The sequence below is a fragment of the Pipistrellus kuhlii genome, unplaced genomic scaffold, assembly GCF_014108245.1.
Source record: "Pipistrellus kuhlii isolate mPipKuh1 unplaced genomic scaffold, mPipKuh1.p scaffold_m20_p_2, whole genome shotgun sequence".
Taxonomy (NCBI): Eukaryota; Metazoa; Chordata; class Mammalia; order Chiroptera; family Vespertilionidae; genus Pipistrellus; species Pipistrellus kuhlii.
Genome location: NW_023425515.1, coordinates 59,228,176 through 59,244,761, shown reverse-complemented (window position 1 = coordinate 59,244,761; position 16,586 = coordinate 59,228,176). Strand labels below are relative to the sequence as shown.

The window sequence follows — 16,586 nt, the reverse complement described above, 5'->3', positions numbered from 1 at the left end:
TCGCTGAAAACAAAAATGACAAAACTGAAATGGTCCTAGTTAGGGCACATCGCCAGAAGGCAGGAAAAGACAATAATGCTGGGAAAATAGAAGGCAGAAAGAAATGAGGTAGAGAAAATATGAGATGGATTGAGTCCATAAAGGAAACCACAGGCACAAACCCACAGGAACTGAGCAAGGCTCTGAGGACAGGACACTGCGGAGATCCTCATTCATAGGGTCACCCGGGGTCAGAGCCACTCAATAGCATGCAACACAGACACATCTATACTAATAAAAGATAATATGCTAATTAGGGCGGGCATCTTCCAGATAACCATCTGGACATCCTTCTGGACAAAGCCACAGAGGCTGCCTGAGCCTCAGGCAGCCATGGGGCTGCCAGTGGCAGCAGCAGCGAGGTGATGGGGGTGGTGTCTTCCCCTAATTGGCCAGGTCACCTCTGGCAGAGGGAGGCCAGACTGCAGCTTAGGCTGGGGGCTGAGGCAGAAGTGGTTAGGAGTGATCAGGCCGGCAAGGGTGGCAAGGTAGGGTTGATCAGGCCAGCAGGGGCCAAGGTAGGTGCGATATAGCTGGCAGGGGGGCAAGGTAGGGGTGATGAGGCCAGCAGGGGGGTAGTTAGGGGCAATCAGACCAGCAGGGGGGCAAGATAGGGGTAAGGTAGGGGTGATCAGGCCAGCAGTGGGGCAGATAGGGGCAATCAGACTGGCAGGCAAAGCAGACACAGTTAGGGACTATCAGGCAGGCAAGCGTTAAAAGTCAGCAGTCCCGGATTGTGAGAGGGTACAGGCTGGGCTGAGGGACCCTCATCCCCACCCCCATGCACGAATTTCATGTACTGGGCCTCTAGTGTATACATAAGGCTGATCCTGGGTTTTTCTTCCGAAACACTGCATTCTCTCTTTACCTGACAAAATATAGTATGACAAGCCTTTTCTCTCAACTTTTAATATATTATACTTCAAGTGTAGTGTGGAGATGAACACAAAATGGGGGGAAAGAATATTTCCCTTTTATCTTGACTTTTTCATTAATGAGTGGAGATGAAGTGAAGATCATTCTTGCATTATTACTTCATGTCTATTTAAAGATGCTGTGAAAAGTGATATGAGTGCAAGATCCAACATTTCACCTGCCAAGCCACTCCACTCCTAAGTCTCAGGCTCGCCATTCTCTAGACCTGAAATGATTCAACTGCCACAACTGAATGGCAGGCGGCCGGGAAGCACACGTGCTTTGGTGTGCGGGCGTGTGTCATTCTACAGGGAGAATTCTCGGCCAGGGACTGCTCTTCTCCCAACCAGTGACCCTGTGGAAAGGCCTGGGTGAGGTGGTTCTGCTCAGACAGAGGGGGGCAACCTCTCTGGGCCCCTCACCTGGTGGAACTTGAGAGGAATCACAACCAGAATTTCATTCAGCTGCTGCTGCTTCTCTCGTTGATAAGCCTCCAGGTCCTCCTCTGCTGCGTTCAGATTAGTCGCCACAACTTTGACCTGTGGGAGGCCCCAGGAGTGAAATGTTGACAAGATTCAGCAAACACATACCGAGGTGGTAAATGAGGGCATCTTGGAAGAAGAAGAAGCCTGAGTAGGATCTGCTTTGCTGGGCTGGGATGAAATGGATGATCCCAATAATAACTTAAGTCAGCCCAGAAATGTATGGTATGTTCATCCTAAGTCATGGCCTGCGCCACTTTTCCATCACTCCTGTGTCCCCAGAGCACAGAGGTCTGGTGAGTGTGAGCTCAGAAGGCATGTCCTCATCTCCCTTCTCTTTTCGCGTGAAAAGCTGCTCTCTTATTACACAGTGTCTTTGTCAGAATGGTTTGAATCTTGTTTGGTTATAGTGGGTTCAGTAAGTTAAAGAAAAAAGCCTCTGAGAAAACTACTAACTACAGTATTTCTAAAGCACATCTTCATCTCCTAAAAACTTGAACATTCTCCAAATAATTTCCTTTTTGAAAGAAGAGAAGCAATCTATCAAAAATAGTTCTGAATATCAATCAAGTTAAGTGATGTTGCTTTAGGAAAGATGACTAAGAGGGAAAATGAGCAGAGAAGGGAGAAATTAATCAATATAATTATACCAAAAGTTTAGCTGACTGGTCTCCAACATGGGATGCACACACCTCAGAGAGTTAAAAAGTGAAGAAAGAAAATATCTGAGTTTCTATTTCTATTTACTTTTATCTTATTCTTTTTAATTTCTCTCTTCGTGAATGTTTCATATTATACAGAATACAGCTGACCCTGAACAATGTGGGGGTGGGGGTTAGGGACACGGAGCCTGCACAGTTGAAAATCCATGTATAGCTTAAGTCAGCCCTCCATATCCATGGGTTCCCAACCACCGATTCTGAATACTGTTTTCAATCAGTGGTTGGTTGAATCTACCTGAGGGTTTGGAATGGGCTGGGGAAAAAAAAATCTGTTATGCCAAAACTGGTTTGGCTTAGTGGATAGAGCGTTGGCCTGCGAACTGAAAGGTCCCAGGTTCAATTCCAGTCAAGGGTATGTGCCTTGGTTGTGGGCACACCCTCAGTAGGGGATGTGCAGGAGGCAGCAGATCGATGTTTCTCTCTCATTGATCTTTCTAACTCTCTATCCCTTTTCCTTCCTCTCTGTAAAAAAATCAATAAAATATATATTTTTAAAAATCTGTTATAAGTGTTTAAGAGTCAACTGTATATTGTTCAATAGTTCATAAATACAACTTATATATAAATATACATTTATTATGTGGGTTCAAGCACCACACATTTATTTTTTACATATAGAAATATGTAATCAGCCGAAACCGGTTTGGCTCAGTGGTAGAGCTTTGGTCTGCGGACTGAAAGATCCCAGGTTTGATTCCGGTCCAGGGCATGTACATTGGTTGCTCTTGCACATCCCCAGTAGGGGTTGTGCAAGATGCAGCTGGTTGGTGTTTTTCTCTCATTGACGTTTCTAGCTCTCTATCTCTCTCCCTTCCTCTCTGAAAAATATCAATAAAATATATGTTTTTTTAAATGTAATCATAAAAGTTTGGGAACCAATGATTTAGGTAAAGAAAGTCCTATGCCCCCCTCCCCCCGCACCACCACCACCACCACCACAACTGTGCTGGAAGGAAAAAAAAATCCTGGATGTAACATTTGAAGTGCTTCTTCTCTTCAGAAAAGTCCTACATTATATCATTGCTATGAAATTGCAATGTTCTAGCTGGGAGGACAAGTAGCATGTTGAGGGCGGATAGATAGACCTGGAAAAGGCAGAGCATACTTTTTTGGACAACGTGTCAAATTCCTTCTTGAGGTTATCGAGAACTTTCTTCTCTTCAACTAACGCCTCCTCAATGTCGAGCCTTTTCTCTCGAAGCTGAAGCGCCAGTTCAAAAAGACTCACATCGCAATCTGAAAAGACAGGATAAAAGAGAAGCCCCATTTGTTATGGGACGTATTGCTAGTGTAAGTGTGGGCTTCGGAGCTTCAGAATTATTAATGTCCATTTGTGGGCCTATCTAGCAAGGTTTCCTTATATTTGAGGCTTTATAATTCCAGACGAAAACTATACTAGCCATGATAGGAATGACAGTACGAGCATTGATGTTCAGAGCAGTACTCTGAGCCAGGCTTTGTGCTAGGCCCTTTACGCACGTTATCTCATTCAAGGCTCATGGGCCCTGCACTGTGGAAACTACTATTTTCATTTTATCGATGAGGACCCTAAGGCTCAGAGCGGGCACATGGTTGATATGTGGCAGAATGAGATCTAAGTACAGTATCTCTGTATCAATTTCCGCTATACGAGACTAACAGCCACATTTACCCACAAGGTAACAGATAAAGAATGTGAAAATATGGTAGAGCACTACAGTGGCATTCAGGAACCTTAGTTCTAACCCTAGTTCTACCACTAAACTAGCTGTGGGACTGTCCAAGCCATTGAATCCTGGTATAAAATAACGTACGAGGTGCAGTACAAGACTTCTTTAGCTCTCTTCCACTCATAAAGATTATGATTTTTAAGAAGACTCTTATTTTCAAAATCAAAACAAGATTTAAAATTTACTTGGAATTAAACTTTAAAATTTGATTTATAATTTATATGAAATTAACTAGAAAAATAAATGTTAGACCCAATAGAAATTCTTTTTCTACTGAATTGTTTATCTACTGAAACTGTAGGAATATTGGTCTGGATGTTTCAGACTGGTTTCCCCAGTGAAAACAGTGACTATAAAATGCCAAGCATCTCCAGAAAACTGGTACAAACTGCCCTTACGGAACGGATTTAAAATATAAAAATGTGAATGGGTTTGTCAAAAAAGGGAGGCCGTTGTAAAAGCAAAAACATTTTTTTTAATCTTTTGTTTCTCCATAAAATGAAACTTGCTACCTCATTAATGACCCTCAATCAACTATAAATTGTCAGCAGATTATTTGTCATTCATATGTGGCCACCTAAAGAAACAGAAAATCAACCATCCAGAGAGCCCCCCAAAGTAATCATTAGACTATACTTTGTATGCCTTAAACCACACTTTCCTTAAATGCCATTATGAAACAATTGAGAAGAAGAAAAGAAAAGATTAAAAAAAAGACCTTCTTGGTATGGTCAATTCTTAGTCACTTCACAGAGAACACCTGGTTTTATCCAACATACTTGATGGGCAGATAGAATCATCAAAAACTTCATCTTCAGATGCAGACTCGTCTTCATCACTCTCCAAGCTGGATTCCTCCTCACTTGATTCCTCACTCTCCTCGTCTTCCTCTAGGGAGGGAGTAAAACATTGCTCATAAGCAGAAGTTCCTGTGTGAAGCTAAATCCCACATTTTAAAAATAAGGCATTTTTCAATGAGTAAATCACTAGGAAAATAGCAGAGAAAAAGCAGGGGATTACTTCATATTTTCAGAAGAGTTTAAAATGGCTGAAGACACAGAGACCATAAAGTCAAACTCCTGCAGAAGGTTGTGAAGTTAATTTCAATCCATCGAGTCACAGAGGATTGAGGCCAAGCGGTCAGATTGCCTCTGCTGGGACCCACCTAACACACAGTTGGTTACACAGGTCCACAAATCCCAAGCCACAGTGCCCTCAGAGCAGAGAAGATTTCCACAACTCATCTGAACGGAAGGAATGCTATGTATAATCTTTTTTAACCCACTTAGTGTGATGTTCATGTGTTGATGCAGAAGGACTGAGAGTTTTGAGTTAGACAACCTGCCGCAAACCCTACTGAGGGTTCCTTGACAAAGACTCTCCTTTAACTAAAACTTGAGTCAGCCCCCACTGAGTTCTCTTTCTGACTAGTCCTTGGCCTTGGGCTCTGACGTTGGTCCATTTAGCCCAGTTTTAGTAAAAAAATCTCCTACCCTTAATATTTGACCGAATTTCTTACTCCTTGCCCACAGTCTCTTATCACCATTGCCTTCCTTCAGCCAAAATTCTATTAGGTTAGTTTAGCACAGGATTATCTCTTACTACTTTTCCATCCGCTGACCCCTCACCCTGCTCCTTGGCTATAAATTTCCACTTGTCCTTGTACTCTACGTTGCACTGATTTCTATTCCTTTCTACAAAATCCCATCATGGTAGTCCCCCCTAAATAAAATCTGCCTTATTGTTCTTTAACAAATGTTATGAGTGATTTCTTTAATAATGTCATATACAATCTATAATAATAATAACAACACTAATTAGATAGGCTGTCCTCTGGACCAAGCCGCAGCGGGCGGGGGCAGAGGCAGAGGCAGAGGTGGCTATAGTGGCAGTGGGGGCCGAACCCTTTGCACAAGTTTCATGCATGAGGCCTCTAGTATCTTTTATAAAATATAAAAAATTTTGAATACTAAAAAACATCTGCCTGTGGATAAGGGGTTATAGACCTCTGCCACCCAACTCTGCCCCATTTTCTTTTTCTTGTTGTTTTTTTTTTTTTTTTTCTGGGCTAAATTTATTTTTGTTGTTGCCAGTATTACAGATGTCCTCCTGCTTTGTCCCCCTTCACACAAAGCCCCCCTCCCCCTTCCAGGCCTCATTTTCTTTTAAAACACCTTGAGGACCTCTATGAACCATAGATCACCAAATGGAAATTTGCATCTTATAAAACATCAAATTAGAGATAAGAGGTGGACCTCATACTCTGTGGATTTCTTAAATATAAGATCTCCCATAAAATTACTTTAAGCCATCTGTACCAACTTATGCAATAAAGCATCAGAGTTTAAAATTAGACCTTAAATTCTTACATAATAGACTTCCGCTTTGAGAGAAATAAAGTAGATCTACTTTTCCCTATTTCTTGCACCAACTATAGTTAAAAACCCTGGGCGTTACTTATAAAACGAACATAAGAAGATTCTGACAAGCAGAAAGAAGGGAGATAAACTATGCACCTCAGAACCCGAGAAACAACACACTGATGACTTCCTTGGCCTCATAGCTCAGACTCAGAGATGAGTAAGTTGGATAATTGGAAACACCAACAGGTGCAGATACAGAAGGACCCAACAAGAATGTTCTCTCTATTGCCAAATAACCAAGAAAGAGGCCGCCTAGTAAGACATCTAGATGATAACCCAGCCAAATACTACAAGAAAAAAAATGTTGCCCCATTCCCACCCATATCAGCAAAGGCCAAGTGAGGAACCTAGACATCCATCCTTGGGAAGCTGTAGTGAGCCACACCAACAGTCCCACAAGGATGGTGTCAGAGAAGGCCACGCAGGAAGGAGGGATTTGTATTCCTGCTGGCTGATAATCGGCCACCATTAAGATATTTGCAGAGACCCTATGGGTAGCCTGGACTTCCACTCTCACCTGGCGGTAACAAGGTTCCCTTCACACTCCGCACAGAGGTGGAGTCCAAAGAGCCCTGGAGGAGAAGCAAGATTTTCACCATTGCCCAGAACCGTGGTCTGCAAACTGTGGCTCACGAGCCACATGCGACTCTTTGGCCCCTTGTGTGTGGCTCTTCCACAAAATACCATGGCCTGGATGAGTCCATTTTAAAGAACTGGTGTTAGAAGAAGTTTAAAAAATTTGGCTCTCAAAAGAAATTTCAATTGTACTGTTGATATTTGGCTCTGTTGACTGATGAGTTTGCCGAAGACTGGCCCAGAAGTACCAAGGCCATCCCCAACATGTAGATTACAAGGGGGAGCTGGGACTCCCATCTGCACAGTAATGACAAGGAAATTACCCTTCCCTGGGGTGACAAGGAGGCTGAATCCCTCCACCTAGAGGTAAGGAGTGGGCACCCACCCCTTTCTCTGGCAGGGCAGTATTAGAGAAAGGCAGGTAAAATGGAAGATATTAATGAGATAAAGAGTCTCATAACATAATACGAAAGTTTCCAGGTTTTAGTATCAGGATAACACCAGCTTCAGAATGTGAATTGGGAAGTTTTCTCTCCTCTTTGATTTTCTGGATGATATTGTGTACAATAGTAATAATTCTTCAAATGCTTGGTAGAGTTCTCCTGTGAAACTATTTAGAGCATTAGATTTCGTCAGGGGAGTTTTAAAATTACAAATTCCACTCAGTCGATGTGGCTCAGTGGTTGAACGCCGAACTATGGACTATAGGAGGTCACAGTTCAATTCCAGGTTAGGGCACTGCCTGGGTTTCAGACTTGATCCCCAGTAGGGAGCTTGCAGGAAGCAGCCAATCAATGGTTCTCTCTCATCATTGATGTTACTATCTTTCTCTTCCTCTCCCTTTCTCTCTGAAATCAATAAAATATATGTATATATATTTTAATTACAAATTCAATGTTAATAGTTACTAAATTATCTATTTCAGATTGGATGAGTCATGGTAGTATTTTTGTAGAATTGATCTATTTCACCCAAATTGCTAAACGTATGTGCATAGAGATATTCATTGTATTTTCTTATCATCTTTTAATATCTGCAGTGTATATCTGTAATTATATCACCTCTTACATTCTTGACATTGGTACCTTGTTTGTTCTTTTCCTTTTATTTTATTCTTTTTACTTTTTGCTAGAGGTTTGTCAATCAATGGATCTTCTCAAGAACAAACTGCTCTTCATATAAGTAATTTTTCTCTTGGTTTTCTGCTTTCAATTTTATTGATTTCTGCTTTTATCTTCCTTCTGCTTGCTTACTTCGGTTTTATTTTGTACTTCTGTTTTGAGGTTTTGAGGTGGGAGCTTAAATTATTGGAGTGAGACTTATCCTCTTTTCTAATTTAGTAATATAATTTTTCTCTCAACATTGCTTTAGCAGTATTCCACAAATTTTAATAAATTTGTTGCATTTTCATTTTCTCTTAGGTCAATGTAGTTTTAAAATTTACACTGAGATGTCTGGGTCCCACAGGTTATATAGAAGCTTGTTGTTGAGGTCTAAATGTTTTGAGATTTTTCTGCTATCTTTCTGTTATTGATTTCTAGGTTAATTCCATTATGGTCAGAGAACACATTCCATATGATCTCAATTCTTTTGTACTTATTGAGCCTTGTTCATAAGCTAACATATAGTTTATCTTGGTATATATTCTGTGGGTGCTTATTTATAAACTGTGTATATTCTGTTATTTTGGGTGAAGTGTTCTATTACTGTCATTTAGATCCTTTTCGTTGATGATGTTGTTTACTAGTAGATCTTCTATATCCTTATCAATTTTCTGCATAGTTGTCCTATCAAATATTGAGAGAGGGCAATGGAGGTCTCCAAATGTAATAATGGCTTTGTCTATTTTTTCCTTTCATTTCTATCAGTTTTAGCTTCACATATTTTACAGCTCTGTTGTTGTTGTTTTTTAAATATATTTTTATTAGTTTTTTGTGTTTTTTTTTTACAGTGAGGAAGGGAGAGGGATAGACAGAAACATTGATGAGAGAGAAACATTGATCAGCTGCCTCCTGCACAGCCCCCAGTGGGGATGTGCCACAACCAAGGTACATGCCCTTGACTGGAATTGAACCTGGGACCCTTCAGTCTGCAGGCCACGCTCTATCCACTGAGCCAAACCAGTCAGAGCTCTGTTGTTTTATGCATACACATTTAAGATTGCTCTGTCTTCCTGACAGAGTGACACTTTTGTCAGTGTACAAGGTTTTTCTGTCTCCAGTAATTTTCTTTGCTTTGAAATCTACCTTATCTGACATTAACTCAGCCATTCCTGTTTTGATTTGATTAATATTTGCATGATATGTCTTCCCCTTCCTTTTATTTTCAAGTTTTAAAAATAAAACATTGTCTGATGTGGCAGTGAAGAAAAAGTGAGACTTGGCCTATACAGACTGAAAAGGGTAATATCATCATCTCTTTAAATCCCACAATGCCTCTACATCGTCTATGTTGTGATGAACACAATTTATTTCTCTATTTCATGCAAGTGAGAAAAGATCTCATATATAAGAAAGAAATACAAACCAGCATCTCCTTCAACCTCCTTTTTCTTCACCCGCTTTATCCTCTTCTTTAGGACCTTCATGAGGAAGTTAGCAAACTTGTTGTTTTCTCCAACGGCTGCTTGAAAAGTGGTATAGAGTCCCTTTTCTTGGTCCTGGAGCCTGGTGATTTCATTCTTTTTCTCTTCCATCTCCTTCATAGATTCATTTATTCTCCACTAAACAAACAAGAACAAGAACACATGAAAATATTTCATCTGGCCCGGCCAATGTAGCTCAGTGGTTGAGCGTTGACCTATTGTGTTTCCCCGAAAATAAGACATCCTCCGAAAATAAGACCTACTGACAGGTTTCCTTCTGAGTGAAATATAAGGCATCCCCCCAAAAATAAGGCCCCATAGGCTAAACATGAGAGATTTGGTCCACTGATTCTGAAAGAAATGGAGTCACAAGAAATTCATCAGGAAATTCAGGAATTGGATTGTTATGGTGATGTTCCAGAAGATGATGACATGATTGTCATTGAATAAATGAGTAAATTCTTGATACTGTAGGATTCACAGTTTGTCTGGTTTGTGTTGACAACTACGGTACTATCATACCATATACAGGTAATAAATTTCCTTTATTTTCATTTAACAATAAATGTGTACCGTATTCTTCTTCGTGGAAAAATAAGACATCCCCTGAAAATAATACCTAGCGCATCTTTGGGAGCAAAAATTAATATAAGACACTGTCTTATTTTCGGGGAAACAGGGTGTGAACCAGGAGGTCACGATTCGATTCCCAGTCAGGGCACATGCTTGGATTGCAAGCTCATGCCCCCGTGTGGGGCATAAAGAAGGTAGCCGATCAATAGTTCTCTCTCATCATTGGTGTTTCTCACTCTCTTTCCCTCTTCCTTCTCCTCTTGAAATCAATAAAAAAATATTTTTAAAAAAGAAAATATTTCATCTCTTAAGCCAGGTTCAGAGACAATGTGCATTGCAATGTAATGTAACATTTCTAAAGCTTCTTAATGGAAGTTTACATTTCTGATGTTTGCAGAACCATTCATTTATATGACTAAAATTTTATATGTTTTTTGGAAAAAACAAACAAACACAGTTACATTTGTAATCAAATAAGATCAGTTTTTAATGTTTTGTTTTCTCATATAAATCTACATTACATAAATTAAAATTTTTATTAATATATGAATGCCAACTAATATATCTGCCTGGGTGGTCTCAAAAACAAATTATTTTTCATATCAATACTGGAGTGAGAAAAAATAGGTTTACAGTTGTGAGTATACAAAACACAGTTTATGCTTGTGTTATTTATTAATTGTATTATTTATTTGTATTACAACTGTAAGCCTACTTTTGCTTACCATGTATGACAATTTTCAAAAAAAGAAACACTGTATCTTAGTAAAGCTATAATACCAAAACTGATGCCTCTATTCAATATGCAATATCTATTTCATAGAATCTTCCTTTAGGACAAAGAGAAATAGTAAAACTTATCTCTTTAAATTTAACATGTATATAACAAATAAGGAATCAATTTCCTGTAAATTTAATTAGACTTTACTCTGAAACTAGCTATCATAGTTAAGAAACTTATAAACTTCCTTTCCAGTTACATTCATAAGAATAGCATATAATCAAAACTCAACTTCACATGTGGATAGTAACAACATAAAATAAACTTGAAATTTATGGATAAACTAAATATAAGGCTAACTTTTGAAAATTTATTCTACCTTGGAAAATATTACATCAAATTTACTTTAAAAAATCTGACTCACTTATTTCGGACCAAGAATACGAAAAAACAGAGAGCAAGTCTGAATAATGGGAAAAAGAGAAAGAAGAGAAGACAAGAAAGAGATGAAGACTTGAACAAGATAAAAAATTAAATGGAGAATAAAAGAATCAAGTTTCTTCCATAATTTAAGGGTACAACCAGTTAGCATTTTCCTGCCCATTCATACTTGCATCTCCTGTTCCTCTTTGTCTAATGAATTAACACGCTCTTGAAGTATATTCTCCTGTTTTTCAAAATTCTTGAGGAGAAGCATTTCTTGAAATAATGTGACATGGTTCAGGTCAGATAATTTCATCTGAATGTCTAGTTTCAATTTCTGGTGTCTCAGGAGATGGAGTTCTGCATCAAAGGTGACAATCAGTTCTTTGATCTGCGGTAGAAAAAGATGTGTGTATATGTTAGAAGAACAGTATTTTTAAACTAACAATACTAATTTGTTTGGGTAAAAGCATTTTCTCATTCTACCTTTAATATACATGGAGAATTACATGGGTGTGTGTGGTTGTGTCTAGTCATATAAATCATTCATCAATGGATTTTAATTTATATAAATGTATTCATTAAGTGGCAGAAATTCTATAACTATAGTCTTTCCAGCTATTTCTCTGCCATTGAAATAGCCATTGATCAAGAATGCCGTCCTTGCTGTACTGACTACAAGCTCTTTGTGTATCGAGTTATGTCTACCTCTGTTATACCCCCACAGTATTCTACATGGCCTTTCATACAGTAAACACTAAATAAATATTTCCCTCAACTTCTTACTTTGAAATTTTTCAAACCTGCAAAAGAGTAAATATTTTCAAATAAATAAGTACAACCATGGGCCCACAAGAAACCTGTTCAGCCTTCTTATTGTAGACATGACGAAATTGAGGCTAACGGTGATTTACCTGAGATCCAAGCGAATTTGTCACAGAACTGGGATAGGAACCTAAGTATCCCAAGTCCTGGTCTAGACCTGACCTGTCTGACAGCCCAAGGATGTTAAATCCCCAGTTTTGCTCTGATTTTGGCACAGCTTCTCCCCCACGCACCCCATCTCAAAGGAGATAAAGAGAGCGAGAGAGAGCCCCAAGGACTGATTCTCCCGAGGACACGCACACAATAGGAAGAAGACAAACCATTCCATGTAAGACATCATGTTGGCTGCACATGATGGGGGAGCCTCAACTCAAAGGCTTGAAATTTCTGAGTGAAGGCCCAGGTTGGCGCTGAGAATGACAAAGAGATCTGTGGGTTTGGGGAAGTAAAACTTCTGGAGAATTTCAGATAGCTTAAATACAAACAAAAGACAACCAAAGAAAATTTTAAAAAAATAAACTTTATGTAGGGCTGTAGATTAAGTGGGTTGCCTCCCAAAAAAAAATTGTTCAACGAATTTGAATTATTTTAAAATTTCTTTGGAGGCAGGACTACATATTTTTAGTACAACAGCGTTCTAAAACTTACCACATAGGTGTCCACGTTTGTAAGTGTTTCACTTGTTCTATTCTCTCTTATCCCCAACACCCTACAAGCTTTCTGCGGCTAGAGAACATGTCTGACTTGAGTGACATCACTACTACCTAGCTCGCACTGTCCCTGCTCTTAGAATGACCAATAAATATTTTTAACTAATAAAGTAAATTAGCCAATTAAGTCAAAACATTTTACTGAATATCTACTATATGTCTGGCATTGTACAGGACCCTGCAAGGGAATCAGAAGTTAGATACCTTCCCTTAAGAACTGTATAACCTAATTTGCAAGAAAAACTCATGCACACAAAGCAGCAAGGAAAACTAAGGACAAAACATAATGTGCTGATTATAGGTGCAATGGAAGTTTTTGGATTTTTTTTTTTTTAAGAGTACATAATGTGGCCCTAACCAGTTTGGCTCAGTGGATAGAGCATCGGCCTGCGAACTGAAGAGTCCCAGGTCCGATTCCAGTCAAAGGCATGTACCTTGGTTGCAGGCACATCCCCAGTAGGGGGTGTACATGAGACGGCTGATAGGTGTTTCTCTCTGATTAATGTTTCTAACTCTCTATCCTTCTCTCTTCCACTCTATAAAATATATTTTTTAAAAAAGAAGGAGAGTATATAATGTGGACAGAAGATTTGGAAGGGGTTTGGAACTGGGCCGAGTTTTGGATGATGACTCAACTCTGGTAGAAGAAAATAGCGAAAGAAAAGGCACAGATATGAAATTCAGAATTGGGGGAGGAATGTGGAGAAAAGCAGGAAGCATGAGAATACTTGGCTGGATGAAGGGGAGATGATGGGTGAAGAATAAGGTTGGAAAGCCATAGGGGAATGCCTCGCTGGAAAAGACATAATGTGGCTGGTAGCAGAGAGCTAGCTCCCCAGGAGTACCTCCTGCACCACTGCTCCCAGTCTGGTCCTGATATTCCTAGAAATAACAATAGCTGGCATTGTAGCTCCAGAACAATTTTGAAGCTGTTGATCACAATGAACACTCCCGGTATTGGAGCAAACTAGAGTATAAGAAGCAGAGGGTGGCCCATTTTCTCTGGAAGGTTTTTTTATGTTCCATCCATCATGTGAACGCTGTTCATCAATTCCCCTTTGCCACGGCTTCAGCGAGATGCCAATTAACATGGATTTGCCCCTAATGCTTAGTCAGCTTTCCAAAAAGGAAGAAGTTACAAAGCTCCAAAGTTCTGGGCAGAGCACAGTGAATTTTCAGGAAAACAAAACAAAACACACAGACATAGATGGGGAGGAAACCAAGCCATGAGTGAGTTGTGGGCTGGTCAGGGTTTGGGAACAGTTAATGTAGAAAAATGCTAAATAAATAATTAATAAACTAGATAGACTTCCCTGTTCCATTCTCTTTCAGCTTTAGTCACAGACTTGGCCCTAGACAGTTCCACTCAGTGGATAGAGCATCGGCCTGCAGTATGAAGGATCCTGAGTTCGACTCCAGTCAAGGACACAGGTTCGATCCCCAGTGGGAGGCATGCAGGAGGCAGCCAATCAATGATTCTCTCTCATCATTGATGTTTCTACCTCTTTCTCCTTCTCCCTTCCCCTCTGAAATCAATAAAAATATTTTCTTTAAAAAAATAGGCACATGCCGAAACCGGTTTGGCTCAGTGGTAGAGCGTCGGACTGCGGACTGAAAGGTCCCGGGTTCGATTCCGGTCAAGGGCATGTACATTGGTTGTGGGCACATCTTCGGTAGGGGGTGTGCAGGAGGCAGCTGGTCAATGTTTCTCTCTCATCGACGTTTCTAGCTCTCTATCTCTCTCCCTTCCTCCACTCTGTAAAATATCAATAAAATATATTTTAAAAAAAAAATAGGCACAGTCTCACCCCTTACCCTGTTGGCCAAATACTGCTGCATGTATATGTCTTTAATCTCCTTTCTCTTTAGAATCTCCATCTCTACATCACTTGGTTCTGCTTTTTCAAATTCAAATGGCTTTGGAATCTCTAGACCAAATGTTGATGTCCTTGATGCTCTGGACAAAGAATCTCGTGTTGTCAATTCCCCATCCTTCGTGTAAGAGGATCTAAGGAATCCTCCCCCTTGTCCTAGAGGCCCCACCAGGTCCACTGAGGGGGCCTTTTCCTCCTCAGTTTTCCTCAGCTGATGCTTAAAAGCAAGGAGAATTTCCTCATCATAATGAAATCTCTTTTCAGGAACTTCTTCCGGGTATATCTGAGGGATTTGCGGAATGGGGATGCACTGGGATGCATGAAGAGTTGACTGAATGTTCTTTAGCTCTTGTACCAGGCACTGTATCTCCTCGATGACAGCCACTTTGAGGTCTCGAAGAGAGAGGATGGACTTGTTCAAGTACATTTTCTTTGAATGGGTCTAATTAAAAAGAACAGAAAGGAAGCAAAATGACAATCCATTCACAAGCAACAGTTTCAAATACGATTTGCTTTTGTCCCCTGACTGAAAAGCCTAACAAAATTTCAAGATAAAAATGTATCTGGCCATTCCTGTTCACTACTAAATTACTCTTTGATCTAGGGATAATGTGTATTATCCCTCAGCTGGCTCAGAGGGCTCAGTTCCCCTGTCCTCCCCTCCCACCACTCAATACAAGTCCTTCCTCAAGGCTTGTATTCAGCCAGGTCCTGGGGCAGGGGCGGGTGAGGGGGAGTTGGAGGAGGGAAGTCATTTTTTTTTTTTTTTTATCTGAACACACAAGTGATTCTAAGTACCATAGAGTCTAGCTGTCCCAGTTCCTCTTCTTTCTTGGCAGCATTTATTCTCATGTGCTCAGGTATCTTATAGTCTGGGGCTGTCTTCAGATTGAAGTCTCCCATATACACCTGAGCCTCTTTGATGGCTTGCACATCTTTGGGGTCTTCATAGTCATCAGCAGGCTTACTCTTGTACCTAAAAGAAAAATAGATAATCCAGCCACTAATATATAATATACTCTAATTTGTCTACTTTACTATAGGTATATAATCAAATTCAATCGTGAAGCAAAAATATGATTCTTAGCCTACGATGTTACATTTGTCTATAGCGTTCAAACATTCTTTTTAAAGTTGTTTTTTAAAAGCATCCCAAGCAAAATAATAAACAAACAAACAAATCCATCCATCCACCAGATGTGCTTAGATAATCTGAATCATTCATTGGATTTGGTTCATTTCTAAGCAATTTACATCAATATTGTTATTTATTCCCTCAATAGATATTAACCCTTGGAGATATTAACATGCTATTCATTAAAATGTTAATTGAAATTTTTAATAACATAGTGATTATCACAAAATTTGTCATTACATTTTCAAAGAGGCATCTAATTCAAAATTATAGTATGGACATATGTAGTTGCCTTCCCCACTCTCCCAAAGCTCCATGGAAATGATATGGTAGAGAATCTAAAGAGAATAAATTATTAGAAAAGCTGATAATGGGATAGGTAGCCATGATCAAAGAGTAACAGTGATACACTTCTAGAAGACAGAAGATGAAATTATATTAAAGGATAAAGCAGACCAGAGAAAATTATAGCCTGGAATACTCCCAGGAGAAGGCTATAAAAAGATGAATACAGTCTTCTTGGTAGAGCTCCTAGGAGGCTCCAAGCACAGAGGGGACAAGCATGGAGTGCTAAGGCATGAGGGTATGGGCTGGCCCCCCACTGTAGGGATCTTCACTGAGGGACACTAACCTATCTAATTCTTTGAAGTGAAGCCTATCAGTCAACATGAATATGTACATATATTGCAGTCAGCCCTTTAGAAGCATAAACATCAATAATAATAAAAGGGTAATATGCTAATTAAACCTGACATCCTTCCTTTGGGATATCCTTCCTTCTGGACAAAGCCACAGCAGGTGGGGGCCGCAGCAGAGGCGGCAGAGGTAGCCGGCCACGGTGGGCAAGGGCTGGAACGAAGCTCCTTGCATGAATT

General features: G+C 39.9%; 1 protein-coding gene across 1 annotated transcript in view; it reads right to left on the bottom strand.

Moving 5' to 3' along the window:
- CFAP44 (cilia and flagella associated protein 44) overlaps positions 1 to 16,586 on the bottom strand; it is a 108,155-nt gene that overhangs the window by 12,100 nt on the left and 79,469 nt on the right. The window contains exons 24-30 of the mRNA XM_036447219.2: positions 15,375 to 15,552; positions 14,518 to 15,018; positions 11,355 to 11,558; positions 9,393 to 9,588; positions 4,647 to 4,757; positions 3,264 to 3,394; positions 1,377 to 1,493 (exon numbers count right to left, since the gene is read on the bottom strand). Coding sequence (XP_036303112.1) covers positions 1,377 to 1,493; positions 3,264 to 3,394; positions 4,647 to 4,757; positions 9,393 to 9,588; positions 11,355 to 11,558; positions 14,518 to 15,018; positions 15,375 to 15,552 — 1,438 coding nt within the window. The remainder of the gene's footprint in view (positions 1 to 1,376; positions 1,494 to 3,263; positions 3,395 to 4,646; positions 4,758 to 9,392; positions 9,589 to 11,354; positions 11,559 to 14,517; positions 15,019 to 15,374; positions 15,553 to 16,586) is intronic.